The sequence below is a fragment of the Ranitomeya imitator genome, chromosome 1 (assembly GCF_032444005.1).
Source record: "Ranitomeya imitator isolate aRanImi1 chromosome 1, aRanImi1.pri, whole genome shotgun sequence".
Lineage (NCBI taxonomy): Eukaryota > Metazoa > Chordata > Amphibia > Anura > Dendrobatidae > Ranitomeya > Ranitomeya imitator.
Window position 1 is genome coordinate 778190942 of NC_091282.1, and position 17313 is coordinate 778208254.

Consider the following 17313-nt stretch of genomic DNA (forward strand, 5'->3'; position numbering starts at 1 on the left):
GTCCTCTGTTAGAGGTCTCTTTAGGCTGGTGCTTCTGTTAGGGGTCTCTTTAGGCTGGTGCCTCTGTTAAGGGTCTCTTTAGGCTGGTGCCTCTATTAGGGTTCTCTTTAGGCTGGTGCCTCTATTATGGGTCTCTTTAGGCTGGTGCCTCTGTTAGGGGTCTCTTTAGGCTGGTGCTTCTGTTAGGGGTATCTTTAGGCTGGTACCTCTGTTAGGGGTCTCTTTAGGCTGGTGCCTCTGTTAGGGGTCTCTTTAGGCTGGTGCCTCTATTATGGGTCTCTTTAGGCTGGTGCCTCTGTTAGGGGTCTCTTTAGGCTGGTGCCTCTGTTAGGGGTCTCTTTAGGCTGGTGCCTCTGTTAGGGGTCTCTTTAGGCTGGTGCCTCTCTTAGGAGTCTCATTAGGCTGGGTCCTCTGTTAGAGGTCTCTTTAGGCTGGTGCTTCTGTTAGGGGTCTCTTTAGGCTGGTGCCTCTGTTAAGGGTCTCTTTAGGCTGGTGCCTCTATTAGGGTTCTCTTTAGGCTGGTGCCTATGTTATGGGTCTCTTTAGGCTGGTGCTTCTGTTAGGGGTCTCTTTAGGCTGGTGCCTCTGTTAGGGGTCTTTTTAGGCTGGTGCCTCTGTTAGGGGTCTCTTTAGGCTGGTGCCTCTGTTAGGGGTCTCTTTAGGCTGGTGCCTCTGTTAGGGGTCTCTTTAGGCTGGTGCCTCTGTTAGGAGTCTCTTTAGGCTGGTGCCTCTGTTATGGGTCTCTTTAGGCTGGTGCCTCTGTTAGGGGTCTCTTTAGGCTGGTGCTTCTGTTAGGGGTATCTTTAGGCTGGTACCTCTGTTAGGGGTCTCTTTAGGCTGGTGCCTCTGTTAGGGGTCTCTTTAGGCTGGTGCCTCTGTTAGGGGTCTCTTTAGGCTGGTGCCTCTATTATGGGTCTCTTTAGGCTGGTGCCTCTGTTAGGGGTCTCTTTAGGCTGGTGCTTCTGTTAGGGGTATCTTTAGGCTGGTGCCTCTGTTAGGGGTCTCTTTAGGCTGGTGCTTCTGTTAGGGGTATCTTTAGGCTGGTACCTCTGTTAGGGGTCTCTTTAGGCTGGTGCCTCTGTTAGGGGTCTCTTTAGGCTGGTGCCTCTATTATGGGTCTCTTTAGGCTGGTGCCTCTGTTAGGGGTCTCTTTAGGCTGGTGCCTCTGTTAGGGGTCTCTTTAGGCTGGTGCCTCTGTTAGGGGTCTCTTTAGGCTGGTGCCTCTCTTAGGGGTCTCATTAGGCTGGGTCCTCTGTTAGAGGTCTCTTTAGGCTGGTGCTTCTGTTAGGGGTCTCTTTAGGCTGGTGCCTCTGTTAAGGGTCTCTTTAGGCTGGTGCCTCTATTAGGGTTCTCTTTAGGCTGGTGCCTATGTTATGGGTCTCTTTAGGCTGGTGCCTCTGTTAGGGGTCTCTTTAGGCTGGTACCTCTGTTAGGGGTCTCTTTAGGCTGGTACCTCTCTTAGGGGTCTCTTTAAGCTGGTGCCTCTCTTAGGGGTCTCTTTAGGCTGGTACCTCTGTTAGGGGTCTCTTTAGGCTGGTACCTCTGTTAGGGGTCTCTTTAGGCTGGTACCTCTGTTAGGGGTCTCTTTAGGCTGGTACCTCTGTTAGGGGTCTCTTTAGGCTGGTGCCTGTTAGGGGTCTCTTTAGTCTGGTTCCTCTGTTAGGGGTCTCTTTAGTCTGGTGCCTCTGTTAGGGGTCTCTTTAGGCTGGTGCCTCTGTTAGGGGTCTCTTTAGGCTGGTGCCTCTGTTAGGGGTCTCTTTAGGCTGGTGCCTCTCTTAGGGGTCTCATTAGGCTGGGTCCTCTGTTAGAGGTCTCTTTAGGCTGGTGCTTCTGTTAGGGGTCTCTTTAGGCTGGTGCCTCTGTTAAGGGTCTCTTTAGGCTGGTGCCTCTATTAGGGTTCTCTTTAGGCTGGTGCCTCTATTATGGGTCTCTTTAGGCTGGTGCCTCTGTTAGGGGTCTCTTTAGGCTGGTGCTTCTGTTAGGGGTATCTTTAGGCTGGTACCTCTGTTAGGGGTCTCTTTAGGCTGGTGCCTCTGTTAGGGGTCTCTTTAGGCTGGTGCCTCTATTATGGGTCTCTTTAGGCTGGTGCCTCTGTTAGGGGTCTCTTTAGGCTGGTGCCTCTGTTAGGGGTCTCTTTAGGCTGGTGCCTCTGTTAGGGGTCTCTTTAGGCTGGTGCCTCTCTTAGGAGTCTCATTAGGCTGGGTCCTCTGTTAGAGGTCTCTTTAGGCTGGTGCTTCTGTTAGGGGTCTCTTTAGGCTGGTGCCTCTGTTAAGGGTCTCTTTAGGCTGGTGCCTCTATTAGGGTTCTCTTTAGGCTGGTGCCTATGTTATGGGTCTCTTTAGGCTGGTGCTTCTGTTAGGGGTCTCTTTAGGCTGGTGCCTCTGTTAGGGGTCTTTTTAGGCTGGTGCCTCTGTTAGGGGTCTCTTTAGGCTGGTGCCTCTGTTAGGGGTCTCTTTAGGCTGGTGCCTCTGTTAGGGGTCTCTTTAGGCTGGTGCCTCTGTTAGGAGTCTCTTTAGGCTGGTGCCTCTGTTATGGGTCTCTTTAGGCTGGTGCCTCTGTTAGGGGTCTCTTTAGGCTGGTGCTTCTGTTAGGGGTATCTTTAGGCTGGTACCTCTGTTAGGGGTCTCTTTAGGCTGGTGCCTCTGTTAGGGGTCTCTTTAGGCTGGTGCCTCTGTTAGGGGTCTCTTTAGGCTGGTGCCTCTATTATGGGTCTCTTTAGGCTGGTGCCTCTGTTAGGGGTCTCTTTAGGCTGGTGCTTCTGTTAGGGGTATCTTTAGGCTGGTGCCTCTGTTAGGGGTCTCTTTAGGCTGGTGCTTCTGTTAGGGGTATCTTTAGGCTGGTACCTCTGTTAGGGGTCTCTTTAGGCTGGTGCCTCTGTTAGGGGTCTCTTTAGGCTGGTGCCTCTATTATGGGTCTCTTTACGCTGGTGCCTCTGTTAGGGGTCTCTTTAGGCTGGTGCCTCTATTAGGGGTCTGGTCTGTTCCTGCTCTGCCGCCTGTTAACCCCTTCGTCCCCGGTACCTGATTATATCATCGTTGTGGCCCAGGTAGAATTTCTGCTTGTGCTCCCGGGTGTTGTAGACCACCCCGACTCCCGCCACGAAGTAGACGATCTCCTTGGCCGCCGTGTAATACAGGTTGTTCCGGCACTGGTGGCCCCGGTAGCCGTACACCCACTCCAGCCGGAGGTGGCAGTTGGGCGCCGTTCTGTCAGCCATGACCCCGGGGTGATCTCCTCATACACGGCGGGCAGGTGTGAGGGGCTGAGGCAGCATCAGTGGGGGCTGAGGGGACGGCTGTGCTCCGCGCCGCGGGCTCCGGGCATGACGCCGCCGCTGTCCCTGGTGCTGAAGCTCCGCAGCCACCGCCGCCTCCTGCACTGAGCGCCGGAGTTGGCTGCTGCTCGGGAACGCCTCCTGCCCAAGGTGGATTGGATATCCTGCAGGATTGACGTCTGTGCGGGCCAATCACAATCAGGTCTCATTGGCAGGCCTTAGAATTAAAGTGATAGCGCCTAGCAGACTGATCTGAGGTCTGGGAGGGCAGGGGGTCCGCACTAGTGTCGCCAACCGGTGACGAGCATGGTACTACAGCTGATATTTGTAACTACCGTAGCACTGGTTGTGGAAGCATAGGTCCCAGCAATTCACACCAGCCTCTGGGAATACAGATCGGAAGAGTGGCTGAGCAAGTGAGCAATGTACAAATAATGCAAACATTTACCAGATCCATGGTCTATGCGCACAGCCTACAGTATGGCCACAGGCATTGTGGAACCAAAAGTCCCAGCACAGCACTCAGTTGCCTCCAGCGGGATAGATGGGTTTTGTGCCTGATTCCTTCCATCTATCCCTGATTTCATCCATCTTTCCTTGCTCATTTTCTCTCTTCTTCCCTTTTCTCTTTCCCTCCTTGCTTCCTTTCTCTCTCTTCTGCTTTCTCTTCCCTCCTTCATTTTCTTCCTACCTTCTTTCCCTTCTCCTTCCCTCCATCTTCTCTACTTTCTTCCTTGCTTCCTTTCTCATCTTATTCCCCTTTCTTTCTGTTTCTGTCCCTCTCCTCTCTTTCTCCCTCTTCTTCTCTCCTTCCTTAGCTTCTCTCTCCCCTGTTCCTCCCTAGTTTCCCTGCCCCCCTCCTCCTATTCCTCTTTATTCTCTTCTCCTCTTCCTCCTCTTTCCTCCTTCTTCCTTTCTCTGCTCCCTCCCTCGTCTTCAACTTCCTCCTTTCTTTTCTTCCTCCCTTCTTTCCCTGTTCCCTTCTCTCATATCCCTGTTCCCTCTTTCTTCCCTTCCTCATTTCTTTCCTTCCTACATTCTATCCTTCTTTCCTTCCTCCATTCCCTGCTATCTACCTTCTTTTCTTCCTTCTTACTTTCCATCCTCCCTCCTCTTCCCCGGCTCCCTCCTTTTCCTTTTATTGCTTTCTCCTCCTTTCTTTACCTTCCTTCCTCCTCTCCTTCTTCCCTTCCTCCTTTTTGACCCCTTTCATCGTCTCCCTAATCTCTTCCTCCTCCTCTTCTTCCTTTCCCTCTCTCCCTCCTCCTCTTCATCCTCTCTTCTTTATTCACCATCCTTCATCTCCATCTTTCCTTCCTCATTTTTCTCCTTCCTCCCTCCTCTCCATCTTCTCTTCCTCCCTCCTCCTACATTCTTTTTTCTTCATCTTCTTTCCTTCTCTGCTTATTCCCTTTCATTCCTCTTCCCCCTTTTCCCTTCCTCCGTCCCTCCTCTTCCTTTCTTTGCTTCCTCACTCCTCTTCTTTGTTCCTTGCACTCTTCCATTCCCTGATTCTAGTTCTGCCAGTTTCTCTTCTGCTTTCTGTTGTACTTTCTCATCCCTCTGCTTGCTCTCAGTGACTGAAAACATTCCTGTTTGACCTACATTATCAGACCAGAGACTATAGAGCAGCACTAGCCTGAGCCTTTCCACAGCTGAAGGTTTGTTACTATTGTATCCAGCAGTCACTTCTCCTCTTTGTTTTCAGACTGATACATTGTATTAGTGCAAATAAAATGTAACAAATAATAGAGATTGTGCTGCTGATTATTATATTCTAGTCTAACACTACAGCACCAAACCCTCAGCTGTGTAAAGTATTAGTTGCAGGGTCAGGCGGGGAATTCAGCCACTGGATTCACACTAGGACATATCCATTCTCTAAAAGCAAACAGAGGTCTTAGGAAAAGATCCACCAAGTCTTTTAGAAAGTTGCAAAACATTTTATAAAAGAATGAAGCTTTATATCTATCTTGGCTTATATGGGAATCTCAGTAGAAAGGTGCAAGGGAGCCACAAACAATGGAAGGGGTTGGTTAGGAGCCCCCACAGGAGCAGAAATGGTGGCTATGTTGGGCTGACTCTGAACCCTAGGTCTATTGGAGGCCAGGACATCATGCTGTGCCTCCACCATTGCTCCCCAGCAGCACTTGTACCATACAGAGGTCTGAGTGCAGTTTTTTGAACCAGTGCATTTAAGAGGAATGGAAAATATAAAGGAAGGACTGACAATTCCTGCAGGGTCCAATGGTGATTGCAGCCTTGGAAGAAGTGACTCCGCCATAGTCTGTGAATACTAAGTGATATGCAGTGAGATGACTGTGGAGGCAGAACAGTGGCAGCTCCGTAATATCCAGCTCCAGTCAGGGCCCCCGGGTACGGGATGACCTTAATAATGAATTGCTTTTCATTAGGGGCTTAGCAGTGATTGCATCCTATTTCTTTCAGTTTCTCTAGTCTCTTGGCCTTTAGTATGGCGGATCAGCGGGGTCATGTGACATGTCATGGGACAATTGCTCGCTACAGGAAAAAAAAATTATTATATATATATATTGTACCCCATAAAAAAGTAAGATAACAATCCGACCCCAGAAAAGAAAGGAGAAGCTGCACACGGCCTGTTTTCTTCCATTATTAGAGCTTGTTGGAAGGGTCTTCAGTTCAAGACCCTCCTCATTATATAACAAGGGGGCAAACGCACTGCTGCTTCCTGGAAGACTGTACGGGTGAGCATTGGACCAGACCTCCAGAAGATCTCATTAACAGATACAGGACCCCTCATGCGTCACGATCAGATGTAACCAAACAAATAAGGCAGCACTCTGTAGCGCTATAACATGCAAACATGAAATATGAAAATTGAATTGCATTTCTGCGCTAGAAATTTGAAAAATTGAGAAAGCTTAGCGCATATATTGGCCAATTCATGTGTACCTGGTAGCCACGGTAAGGTGCTTCTCGTTGCCAGGACTTAATGCCAATCCTCTCTTAGTCTGCATCTCTCTGGGAACATAATATGAATCCTCTTCAGACGAAAATCTATATCTGTATGGAGGGGTAAGATCCTGCTGCAATTAAAAACAGCTGAGGCCAAGGGTTCCCAGAGAGATGCAGACTGTCTAAGAGAGGATTGGCATTAGGTCCTGGCAATGAGAAGCGCCTTACTGTGGCTGCCAGGTACACATGAATTGGCCAATTTATGCACTAATCTTTCTCCATTTTTCATATTTCTGGTGCAGTAATGCATTTCAATTTTCATATTTCATGTTTGCAAGCTATGGCGCTACTGAGTGCTGCCTTATTTGATTGTATATGAGTTGGTTACTCTAGGTAAGCATCTGTTTAGACCTTTTTCATGTTTGGATGTGACGGTCATTTTTTTGATATATGATCCGATGTAAGGGCTCATGCAGACGACTGTGTTTTTAATCTGAGTGTGATCCAACAAAACATCAGATCGCATTCAGCTCAATGTCATTCTATGGGGCCGTGCACATGTCTGATCCATTCCCTGGAACGAGTTGGTACAAGGAAAAAAAATTGCAGCATCCATAAATCGGATCATACTTGGCCTTACAAGTTAATGAGTCTGATTTTCACGGATGGACAGGATGGAGAAGTTGGAGAAATTGTTTTTCCATCTTCACATCCAAGAAGATCGGATCAGAGTGATTAGCATCATTGGCCTGATTCTCTCGGATGGAGAAAAAAAAATGCCTCCCAGAAGGTTTGTCCTGTCCCCCATGCATAAAACAGGCTTGTTCATTCATTCTGCTTGCTTTCACTGAATGGAAACTTCCTTGTTTGCACCCAGAGACTGAAAACCAAAACAGATCAAGAGCTTCTTACAGCTGATGGTTTTCCGCAATTGTATTCAGTCTCCACAATCTGTGAGGCAAACAGTCCAAGCTGCAGTCCGTACTCAGCCATGACAGGAGGATTTTCATCCTTTAGATGTAAGCAAGAAGGTTTCTAGCCCATTACAGCAAGAAGAGATCTTGAAAGGATAAAGGGGTTTGCAAACATGGCAGCCTAATAAACCATATATTCCATTGTGTGCTACCACAACAGAAACAGAAGTGAAGACAGAGGGAGATAATAAAACGATAATAATTTTATTGAAACAACAATGTTTTTTTTAAAATACAGGGCATATGACAATGGGGAGGGGGAAGAAAAAATAAGGAAAGCAAAAAATGGGGGGAAAACCACCAAGCTTAAGAGAACGAAGCTGCACTGTCCCGCAAGGGGTTAAAATACTAAACCCAGTAATCATATGATGGTAGTACTAGTAGTAAAGCAAACCAGGTATCCTAATTCATGATAACTGACAATGTACACAGGGTATAACTGCCACAGGCATAAAAATATATCCTATTTCAAGGTAAAGTCAATCGGCATGACGTGAGTATATGCCTTACCCAAGAACAATGCAGAGAACGAACCTGCTAGTGTACTGGTGAAAACTCCAATAATTCAAATGTGACAGCTGAAAAAATGCCAGAAACAGTACCAAAATAGGGGTAAATAGCCAAGGAATAGTTTACCTGTGATGACAGATAAAGTGCAGCGGTATCTGGTGTCGCTAGGACAGTGCAGGAACGGTTCCCATGCGCCCGACAAGCGCTGTTTCGCCGTAGCTTCTTCAATAGGGGCGAGGACAAGGTTTAGAGAGGTGTGGGGGACTTATATAGAAGCTATATAGGTTATAGCAAAAGAAATATCCGGAAAGGCTATAGAAGGGCTGCAAATACCCCTAGAGACCACTTATTATACTCCAAGCAAAAAGCGTTAAAAGAAACAGGGAATCAGGTAAGATTTATTACAACGTATAACAATCGCTGGAATGATCTCAAAACAATTTTTAAAAAACACTGGAACATTCTACTTACTGACCCTGTCCTTCAAAAGGTTCTTCCTCCGGGTCCATCTATGGTGGCAAGAAGGAGTAGGAATTTACGGGATTTATTGGTACACAGCCATTATGACCCCATCTCTGAATCTAAACAAAAGCCATTACAAAATGGATTTTTTCCATGTGGGATCTGTAAAGCCTGCCTCAATATGAAAAAAGCGTCCTTTTTTTCCAATGCAGAGGGATCTAGAAATTTGGAGATTCGTAAACATCTTACATGCTCCTCCTATGATGTCATATACCATGCCACATGCCCATGTGGCTTAATATACATTGGTATGACCACCCGGGAAGTCAAACTCCGGGTACGTGAACATGTTAGGGACATAGAAAAGGCCAAAAGTGTTCAGGATCTCTCCCTTCTAAAGACCCTACCGCGTCATTTTAAAATTAAACACAATTGCAACCCCAAAGGATTACTCTTTAAGGCTATTGACCAGGTCAACTTGGGGACACGTGGTGGTGATACGGCCAAATCTTTGGCACAATTGGAAAGCAAGTGGATTTATAGGCTTGGCACGATCACCCCACGTGGCCTCAATGAAAGCTTTGGCTTCAATTCCTTTCTGTAACTGCATACCTTTATACTTATAGGACCGGTTTTTAGGTGTTTCTTGACTATGTTTTTATTCTTTTAAGTGTTTTTAGCATTTTCCAATGGTCTTTCTTGTTAATATATGTATTAATTGAGATATCTTTACCCTAGGCCATTATCTGTGTATGTGTCGTTGTTATCTTAACAAAGAAGAGAAAAAAGCCTTGGTCCATTTGCAGTCATTAAATGACGTAGTATTCAAACCAGCAGACAAAGGTGGGAACCTAGTAATATGGCCGATAGGCATGTATGAAAAACAAGCCTATAAACTCCTTCATGCCCCAGGTTGTTACAAAAAATTAACATATAATCCCCTTTCCAAATATCATGCGGACCTTCTCCTAATAATCGAAAAGGCTTTTGAGCAAGGGATTATCACTAAAAAAATGCTGGATACCATTCAAAAACTACATCCCAGGTTACCTACATTGTACCTAATGCCCAAACTGCACAAGGACCCCATAGATCCCCCAGGAAGGCCTATCATCTCCGGTAACGGAGGCCTATGCGAGATCATCTCGGACTTTATAGACTTCTTTCTCAAACCACTGGTATCCACTTTACCATCATATATTCAGGACACCACGTCGGCTCTCCAGAGACTCAACAACTTGTCTCTTGATGACCACATGATTATGGTCACTGCCGACGTGGAGGCCCTTTACACCTCCATTAGGCACATTGATGGCCTTAAAGCTGTTGAATGGTATTTGCAAACCAGTGATTTGGACAGAACAATTATTCCCCTGATCCTCACCCTGTTGGAATTCATTTTAACACATAATATCTTTACCTTCAACAGACACACCTACTTGCAGACTCAAGGTACCGCTATGGGGGCCTCTTGTGCCCCCTCTTATGCGAACCTTTTTTTGGGAGCCTGGGAGAGGGAGATTTTTCAAGGGGACGGGATCCCGGAGATACAATGGGTCCAGGGGTGGATGCGTTACATCGATGACGTGTGGTTTATTTGGGAGGGATCATCTCTGGACCTCCAGAAACTTATGTCTAAACTAAATGATAACAACCGTAACATCTTCCTGACCTATAAATCTGGACGCGACCTAGAATTTTTGGACATAAAAATCAAAGTATCCAATGGCATTATATGTACTGATTTATATCGAAAACCTACGGCAACGAACTCCCTGTTGCATGCCAGTTCCTCTCACCTACCCACCATTATCAAAGGAATCCCAATAGGACAGTTTTTGAGGGCTAAACGCATTTGCTCCGAGAACTCAGATTTTGAGAAACAAGCAGTAGACCTTACTGACAGGTTCCTTCAACGGGGTTATAGCAAAAGAAATATCCGGAAAGGCTATAGAAGGGCTGCAAATACCCCTAGAGACCACTTATTATACTCCAAGCAAAAAGCGTTAAAAGAAACAGGGAATCAGGTAAGATTTATTACAACGTATAACAATCGCTGGAATGATCTCAAAACAATTTTTAAAAAACACTGGAACATTCTACTTACTGACCCTGTCCTTCAAAAGGTTCTTCCTCCGGGTCCATCTATGGTGGCAAGAAGGAGTAGGAATTTACGGGATTTATTGGTACACAGCCATTATGACCCCATCTCTGAATCTAAACAAAAGCCATTACAAAATGGATTTTTTCCATGTGGGATCTGTAAAGCCTGCCTCAATATGAAAAAAGCGTCCTTTTTTTCCAATGCAGAGGGATCTAGAAATTTGGAGATTCGTAAACATCTTACATGCTCCTCCTATGATGTCATATACCATGCCACATGCCCATGTGGCTTAATATACATTGGTATGACCACCCGGGAAGTCAAACTCCGGGTACGTGAACATGTTAGGGACATAGAAAAGGCCAAAAGTGTTCAGGATCTCTCCCTTCTAAAGACCCTACCGCGTCATTTTAAAATTAAACACAATTGCAACCCCAAAGGATTACTCTTTAAGGCTATTGACCAGGTCAACTTGGGGACACGTGGTGGTGATACGGCCAAATCTTTGGCACAATTGGAAAGCAAGTGGATTTATAGGCTTGGCACGATCACCCCACGTGGCCTCAATGAAAGCTTTGGCTTCAATTCCTTTCTGTAACTGCATACCTTTATACTTATAGGACCGGTTTTTAGGTGTTTCTTGACTATGTTTTTATTCTTTTAAGTGTTTTTAGCATTTTCCAATGGTCTTTCTTGTTAATATATGTATTAATTGAGATATCTTTACCCTAGGCCATTATCTGTGTATGTGTCGTTGTTACTTCTATATAAGTCCCCCACACCTCTCTAAACCTTGTCCTCGCCCCTATTGAAGAAGCTACGGCGAAACAGCGCTTGTCGGGCGCATGGGAACCGTTCCTGCACTGTCCTAGCGACACCAGATACCGCTGCACTTTATCTGTCATCACAGGTAAACTATTCCTTGGCTATTTACCCCTATTTTGGTACTGTTTCTGGCATTTTTTCAGCTGTCACATTTGAATTATTGGAGTTTTCACCAGTACACTAGCAGGTTCGTTCTCTGCATTGTTCTTGGGTAAGGCATATACTCACGTCATGCCGATTGACTTTACCTTGAAATAGGATATATTTTTATGCCTGTGGCAGTTATACCCTGTGTACATTGTCAGTTATCATGAATTAGGATACCTGGTTTGCTTTACTACTAGTACTACCATCATATGATTACTGGGTTTAGTATTTTAACCCCTTGCGGGACAGTGCAGCTTCGTTCTCTTAAGCTTGGTGGTTTTCCCCCCATTTTTTGCTTTCCTTATTTTTTCTTCCCCCTCCCCATTGTCATATGCCCTGTATTTTAAAAAAAACATTGTTGTTTCAATAAAATTATTATCGTTTTATTATCTCCCTCTGTCTTCACTTCTGTTTCTGTTGTGGTAGCACACAATGGAATATATGGTTTATTTGATTTTTTGAAGTGACATTCAGCCTGTATTTCGATAAGGACTATGGGAATATAAACATGGCAGCCTGTCCAAGGATCGTGTCTGGTATTGCAACTCAGCTATATTGAAGTAAATGTGGATAATCTGCAATACTGGACACAACCTGAGGACAGGAGTGGTGCTATTGTGCAGTCATAGGCTGAGTTCAATCAGTGGAATTCCAGAAGGTCCCATTGTAGCCCAAGCCTTCTACCCTTCATTGCTCAGCTGGATAGAACTCATTTTATTAAAGAGGTGCAGACAGGAAGGTGCGTGCAATCATTATATACGAGCCCGTCCCTTAGAGTTGTCCACAAGGACATCGCAGTGACAAGTGCTGCCGTCAGGGCGTCCCTGGGCTCTGGTATTAAGGAAGATGCCACCTTTTCTCATGCCAGCCATTTCACGCCGATGACTACAATTGTGAAATTTGTGGAAGTGGCGATGCCGCTCCCTGCAGAATGGACGGGGTGACAGGAGGTGGCATCCAGCTTTGTATAATCTATCAGCAGCTCAGAGGCGCAGGAGCTGAGAGCCGAGCTGCCCCAGATTCCTACACTGGGAGATCCATTTGTCTATTATCACCGACTTATCCATACAGATATCTGCAGGGCAGCGGCCTTTATATTGGGAGGTCACACTCACACTCAGGCCCTGGTATGTATGGATTGTCTGCACTTATACATTGGTGCAAACCTTCAGTGACCTGATCAGGCCACCTTCTGAGAGTAAGGAAGGTTCTCATTCACTGCAAACAAGCAGAGATTTAAAAAATGATGCAAAACCGAGACATAAAACATGATATATTGAAAAGTTCTGAAACTTTCTAAAACAGTTAAGCTTTATTACAGGAGACTGGACAATCCCTATGATTAGAGTTTTGGGGAAATTATGTCTCCTGCCCCTTGCAGCTGCCTAATTTGCCTGTATGGTAAGCAGAGCTCCTCATGCAGAGCAGATGAAGACAAGGAGGTCATGTAAAGATCTCACCACTCACCCCCTTGATTCACTTAGCCCAATTGCCTGCAGCTCCTGGGACTACAGATGTAAGTAAATGAGAAGGAGACCGATTGGAAATCAATGGTGGTACAGGAAAGCTCTATTCATGCGGAGGATCTATTGACATTTTACAGTGAATGATCAGCGGAGCAGACAGAGAGCACATCCATGCGACAGGCGGCTGCTGATTTAATACAAATGGCTGGTATATTCTGGAGTGATGGCAGGATTGGCACCAAATCATATATTCGTGAGAAAGGAGAACCTGAGAGAGCTGGACTCTGCACACGATGCATATACAGTGGGTACAGAAAGTATTCGGACCCCTTTAAATTTTTCACTCTTTGTTTCATTGCAGCCATTTGGTAAATTCAAAAGGTTCATTTTTTTTCTCATTAATGTTCACTCTACACCCCATCTTGACTGAAAACCCCCCAGAAATGTAGTAATTTTTGCAAATGTATTAAAAAAGAAAAACTGAAATATAACATGGTCATAAGTATTCAGACCTTTTGCTCAGACACTCATATGTAAGTCACACACTTGTCATTTCCTTGTGATCCTCCTTCAGATGGTTCTACTCCTTCATTGGGGTCCAGCTTTGTTTAAACTGATAGGACTTGATTTGAAAAGGCACACACCTGTCTATATAAGACCTCACAGCTCACAGTGCATGTCAGACCAAATGAGAACCATGAGGTCAAAGAAACTAGCCAAGGAGCTCAGAGACAGAATTGTGGCAAGGCACAGATCTGACCAAGGTTACAACAGAATTTCTGCAGTACTCAAGGTTTCTAAGAGCACAGTGGCCTCCATAATCCATAAATGGAAGAAGTTTGGGACCACCTGAAGTCTTCCTAGACCTGGCCATCCAGCCAAACTGAGCAATCATGGGAGAAGAGCCTTGTGGGAAAGGTAAAGAAGAACCCAAAGATCACTGTGGCTGAGCTCCAGAGATGCAGTAGGGAGATGGGAGAAAGTTCCACAAACTCAACTATCACTGCAGCCCTCCACCAATCGGGCCCTTATGGCAGAGTGGCCCGACGGAAGCCTCTCCTCAGTGCAAGACATATGAGAGCCTGTATAGAGTTTACTAAAAAACACATGAAGGACTCCCAGACTATGAGAAGTAAGATTCTCTGGTCTGATGAGACGAAGATAAGAATTATCACCAAAAAGTCTAAGCGGTTTGTGTGGAGAAAACCAGGCATTGCTCATCACCTGCCCAATACAATCCCAACAGTGAAACATGGTGGTGGCAGCATCATGCTATGGGGGTGTTTTTCAGCTGCAGGGACAGGATTGTCATTGTCATTGAAGGAAACAAGAATGCGGCCAAGTACAGAGATATCCTGGATTATAACCTCTTCCAGAGTGCTCTGAACCTCAGACTTGGCCGAAGATTCACCTTCCAACAAGACAACTAAGCACACAGCAAAAATAACTCCATCTCTGGAGAGACCTGAAAATGGCTGTCCACCAACATTCACCATCCAACCTGACGGAACTGGAGAGGATCTGCAAGGAAGAATGGCAGAGGATCCCCAAATCCAGGTGTGAAAAACTTGTTGCATCATTCCCAAGAAGACTCATGGCTGTACTAGCTCAAAAGGTGCTTCTACTCAATACCGAGCAAAGGGTCTGAATACTTATGACCATGTGATATTTCAGGTTTTTCTTTTAACAAAATTGCAAGCATTACTACATATGTTTTTTTTCAGTCAAGATGGGGTGCAGAGTGCAGACTAATGAGAAAAAAATTACCTTTTTTAATTTACCAAATGGCTACAATGAAACAAAGAGTGAAAAATTTAAAGGGATATGAATACTTTCCGTAACCACTGTATATAGCAGGCGCGGGCTGGGCCGGGTGGCAGAAATGCATATGCCCCCCGGGCCGATGTCTAAGCAGCTGCACAGGGCTGCTGGAGGACTGGCAGTGACTAATACATAGCGCACCTGTAGTGCGCGGTGGTGTCATCCCGCTAGCAGCCCTGACATGCAGGCTGCAGGGGTATGCGATGAGCAAGCTCCTAAGCGTCACTGCCACTGTCTCTGAGGGAGAGAGCCAGCAGCCAAGATGAAAGGTCAGCATACCGGCCTGTGTGTGCACGGAGCTTCAGCTTCTCCTGCTCTCATCTGCCATCCCGGCAGAGAAGGAGAGACGGGGGAAGTGCCGGGACAGTGCAGAGCTCTGAGCAGGAGAAACTGAAGAGCTGCACATGGACATCAGCCGCCCCTGCACCACAGAGGAGAGTGTGTGATGTGTGTATGAGGAGAGTGTGTGTGTGTGTGTGTATGAAGAGAGTGTGTGTATGAGGAGAGTGCGTGTGTGTGTGTATGAGGAGAGTGTGTATGTGTGTATGAGGAGAGTGTGTATGTGTGTATGAGGAGAGTGTGTGTGTGTGTATGAGGAGAGTGTGTATGTGTGTATGAGGAGAGTGTGTGTATGAGGAGAGTGTGTGTGTATGAGGAGAGTGTGTGTGTGTGTGAGGAGAGTGTGTGTGTGAGCTGCGTGCGTGTGTGTGTGAGCTGCATGCGTGTGTTTGTGAGCTGCGTGCGTGTGTGTGTGTGAGCTGCATGTGTGTGAGCTGTGTGCGTGCGAACTGCGTGCGTGTGAGCTGCGTGCGCGTGAGCTGCGTGCGCGTGAGCTGCGTGTGCCTGTCATTATACAGTGGGGCCGTGCGTGTGCGTGTCATTATACAGTGGGGTTGTGCGTGTCATTATACAGTGGGGCTGTGTGTGTGTGCGTGTCATTATACAGTGGGGCTGTGCGTGTCATTATACAGTGGGGCTGTGTGGGTGTGTCATTATACAGTGGGGCTGTGCGTGTGTGTGTGAGCTGCGTGTGTGTGTGAGCTGTGTGTGTGTGAGCTGCGTGTGTGTGAGCTGTCTGTGTGTGAGCTGCGTCTGTGTGTGAGCTGTGTGTGCGTGTGAGCTGCGTGTGCGTGAGCTGCGTGTGCGTGTGAGCTGCATGTGCGTGTGAGCTGCATGTGCCCATCATTATACAGTGGGGCCGTGCGTGTGCGTGTCATTATACAGTGGGGTTGTGCGTGTGCGTGTCATTATACAGTGGGGTTGTGCGTGTGCCTGTCATTATACAGTGGGGCTGTGCGTGTGCCTGTCATTATACAGTGGGGTTGTGCGTGTGCGTGTCATTATACAGTGGGGTTGTGCGTGTGCCTGTCATTATACAGTGGGGCTGTGCGTGTGCCTGTCATTATACAGTGGGGCTGTGTGCGTGTCATTATACAGTGGGGCTGTGTGCGTGTCATTATACCGTGGGGCTGTGCGTGTGTGTGTCATTATACAGTGGGGCTGTACATGTGTGTCATACAGTGGGGCTTTATTGGTATGTCATTATACAGTGGGGCTGTGCGTGTGTGTGAGCTGTGTGTGTGAGCTGCGTGTGTGTGTGAGCTGCGTGTGTGTGTGAGCTGCGTGTGTGTGTGAGCTGCGTGTGTGTGTGAGCTGCGTGCGTGTGTGAGCTGCGTGCGTGTGTGAGCTGCGTGCGTGTGTGAGCTGCGTGCGTTTGTGAGTCATTATACAGTGGGGCCGTGCGTGTGCCTGTCATTATACAGTGGGGCCATGCGTGTGTGTGTCATTATACAGTGGGGCCGTGCGTCTGCCTGTCATTATACAGTGGGGCTTTGCGTGTGCCTGTCATTATACAGTGGGGCTGTGTGTGTGCGTGTCATTATACAGTGGGGCTGTGTGTGTGTGTCATACAGTGGGGCTGTGTCGGTGTCATTATACAGTGGGGCTGTGTGTGTCATTATACAGTGGGGCTGTGCGTGTGTGTGTCATTATATAGTGGGGCTGTACATGTGCGTCATACAGTGGGGCTTTATAGGTATGTCATACAGTGGGGCTGTGCGTGTGTGTGAGCTGCGTGTGTGTGTGAGCTGCGTGTGTGTGTGAGCTGCGTGTGTGTGTGAGCTGCGTGTGTGTGTGAGCTGCGTGTGTGTGTGAGCTGCGTGCGTGTGTGAGCTGCGTGCGTGTGTGAGCTGCGTGCGTGTGTCATTATACAGTGGGGCCGTGCGTGTGCCTGTCATTATACAGTGGGGCCGTGCGTGTGCCTGTCATTATACAGTAGGGCTGTGCGTGTCATTATACAGTGGGGCTGTGTGGGTGTCATTATACAGTGGGGCTATGTGTGTCATTATACAGTGGGGCTGTGTGTGTGTGTCATTATACAGTGGGGCTGTGCGTGTGTGTCATTATACAGTGGGGCTGTGCGTGTGTGTGTCATTATACAGTGGGGCTGTGTATGTGTGTCATTATACAGTGGGGCTGTGCGTGTGTGTGTCATTATACAGTGGGGCTGTACATGTGCGTCATACAGTGGGGCTGTGTGGGTATGTCATTATACAGTGGGGCTGTGCGTGTGTGTGTGAGCTGCGTGTGTGTGTGAGCTGCGTGTGTGTGTGAGCTGCATGCGTGTGTGAGCTGCATGCGTGTGTGAGCTGCGTGCGTGTGTCATTATACAGTGGGGCCGTGTGTGTGCCTGTCATACAGTGGGGCCATGCGTGTGCCTGACATTATACAGTGGGGCTGTGCGTGTGCCTGTCATTATACAGTGGGGCTGTGCGTGTGTGTGTCATTATACAG

The 17313-nt window shown here is 47.1% G+C and overlaps 1 protein-coding gene across 2 annotated transcripts in view; it reads right to left on the reverse strand.

Annotated features, from left to right (window-relative positions):
• EML5 (EMAP like 5) overlaps positions 1–3324 on the reverse strand; it is a 225207-nt gene extending 221883 nt beyond the window's left edge. The window contains exon 1 of one of the 2 annotated variants that reach the window (XM_069736471.1): positions 3021–3322. In XM_069736471.1, coding sequence (XP_069592572.1) covers positions 3021–3217 — 197 coding nt within the window. In that variant the 5' untranslated portion in view covers positions 3218–3322. Of the gene's footprint in view, positions 1–3020 lie in introns of both variants that reach the window. The other variant, XM_069736479.1, reaches the window with a different exon arrangement.
• Positions 3325–17313: the final 13989 nt, after the last annotated feature.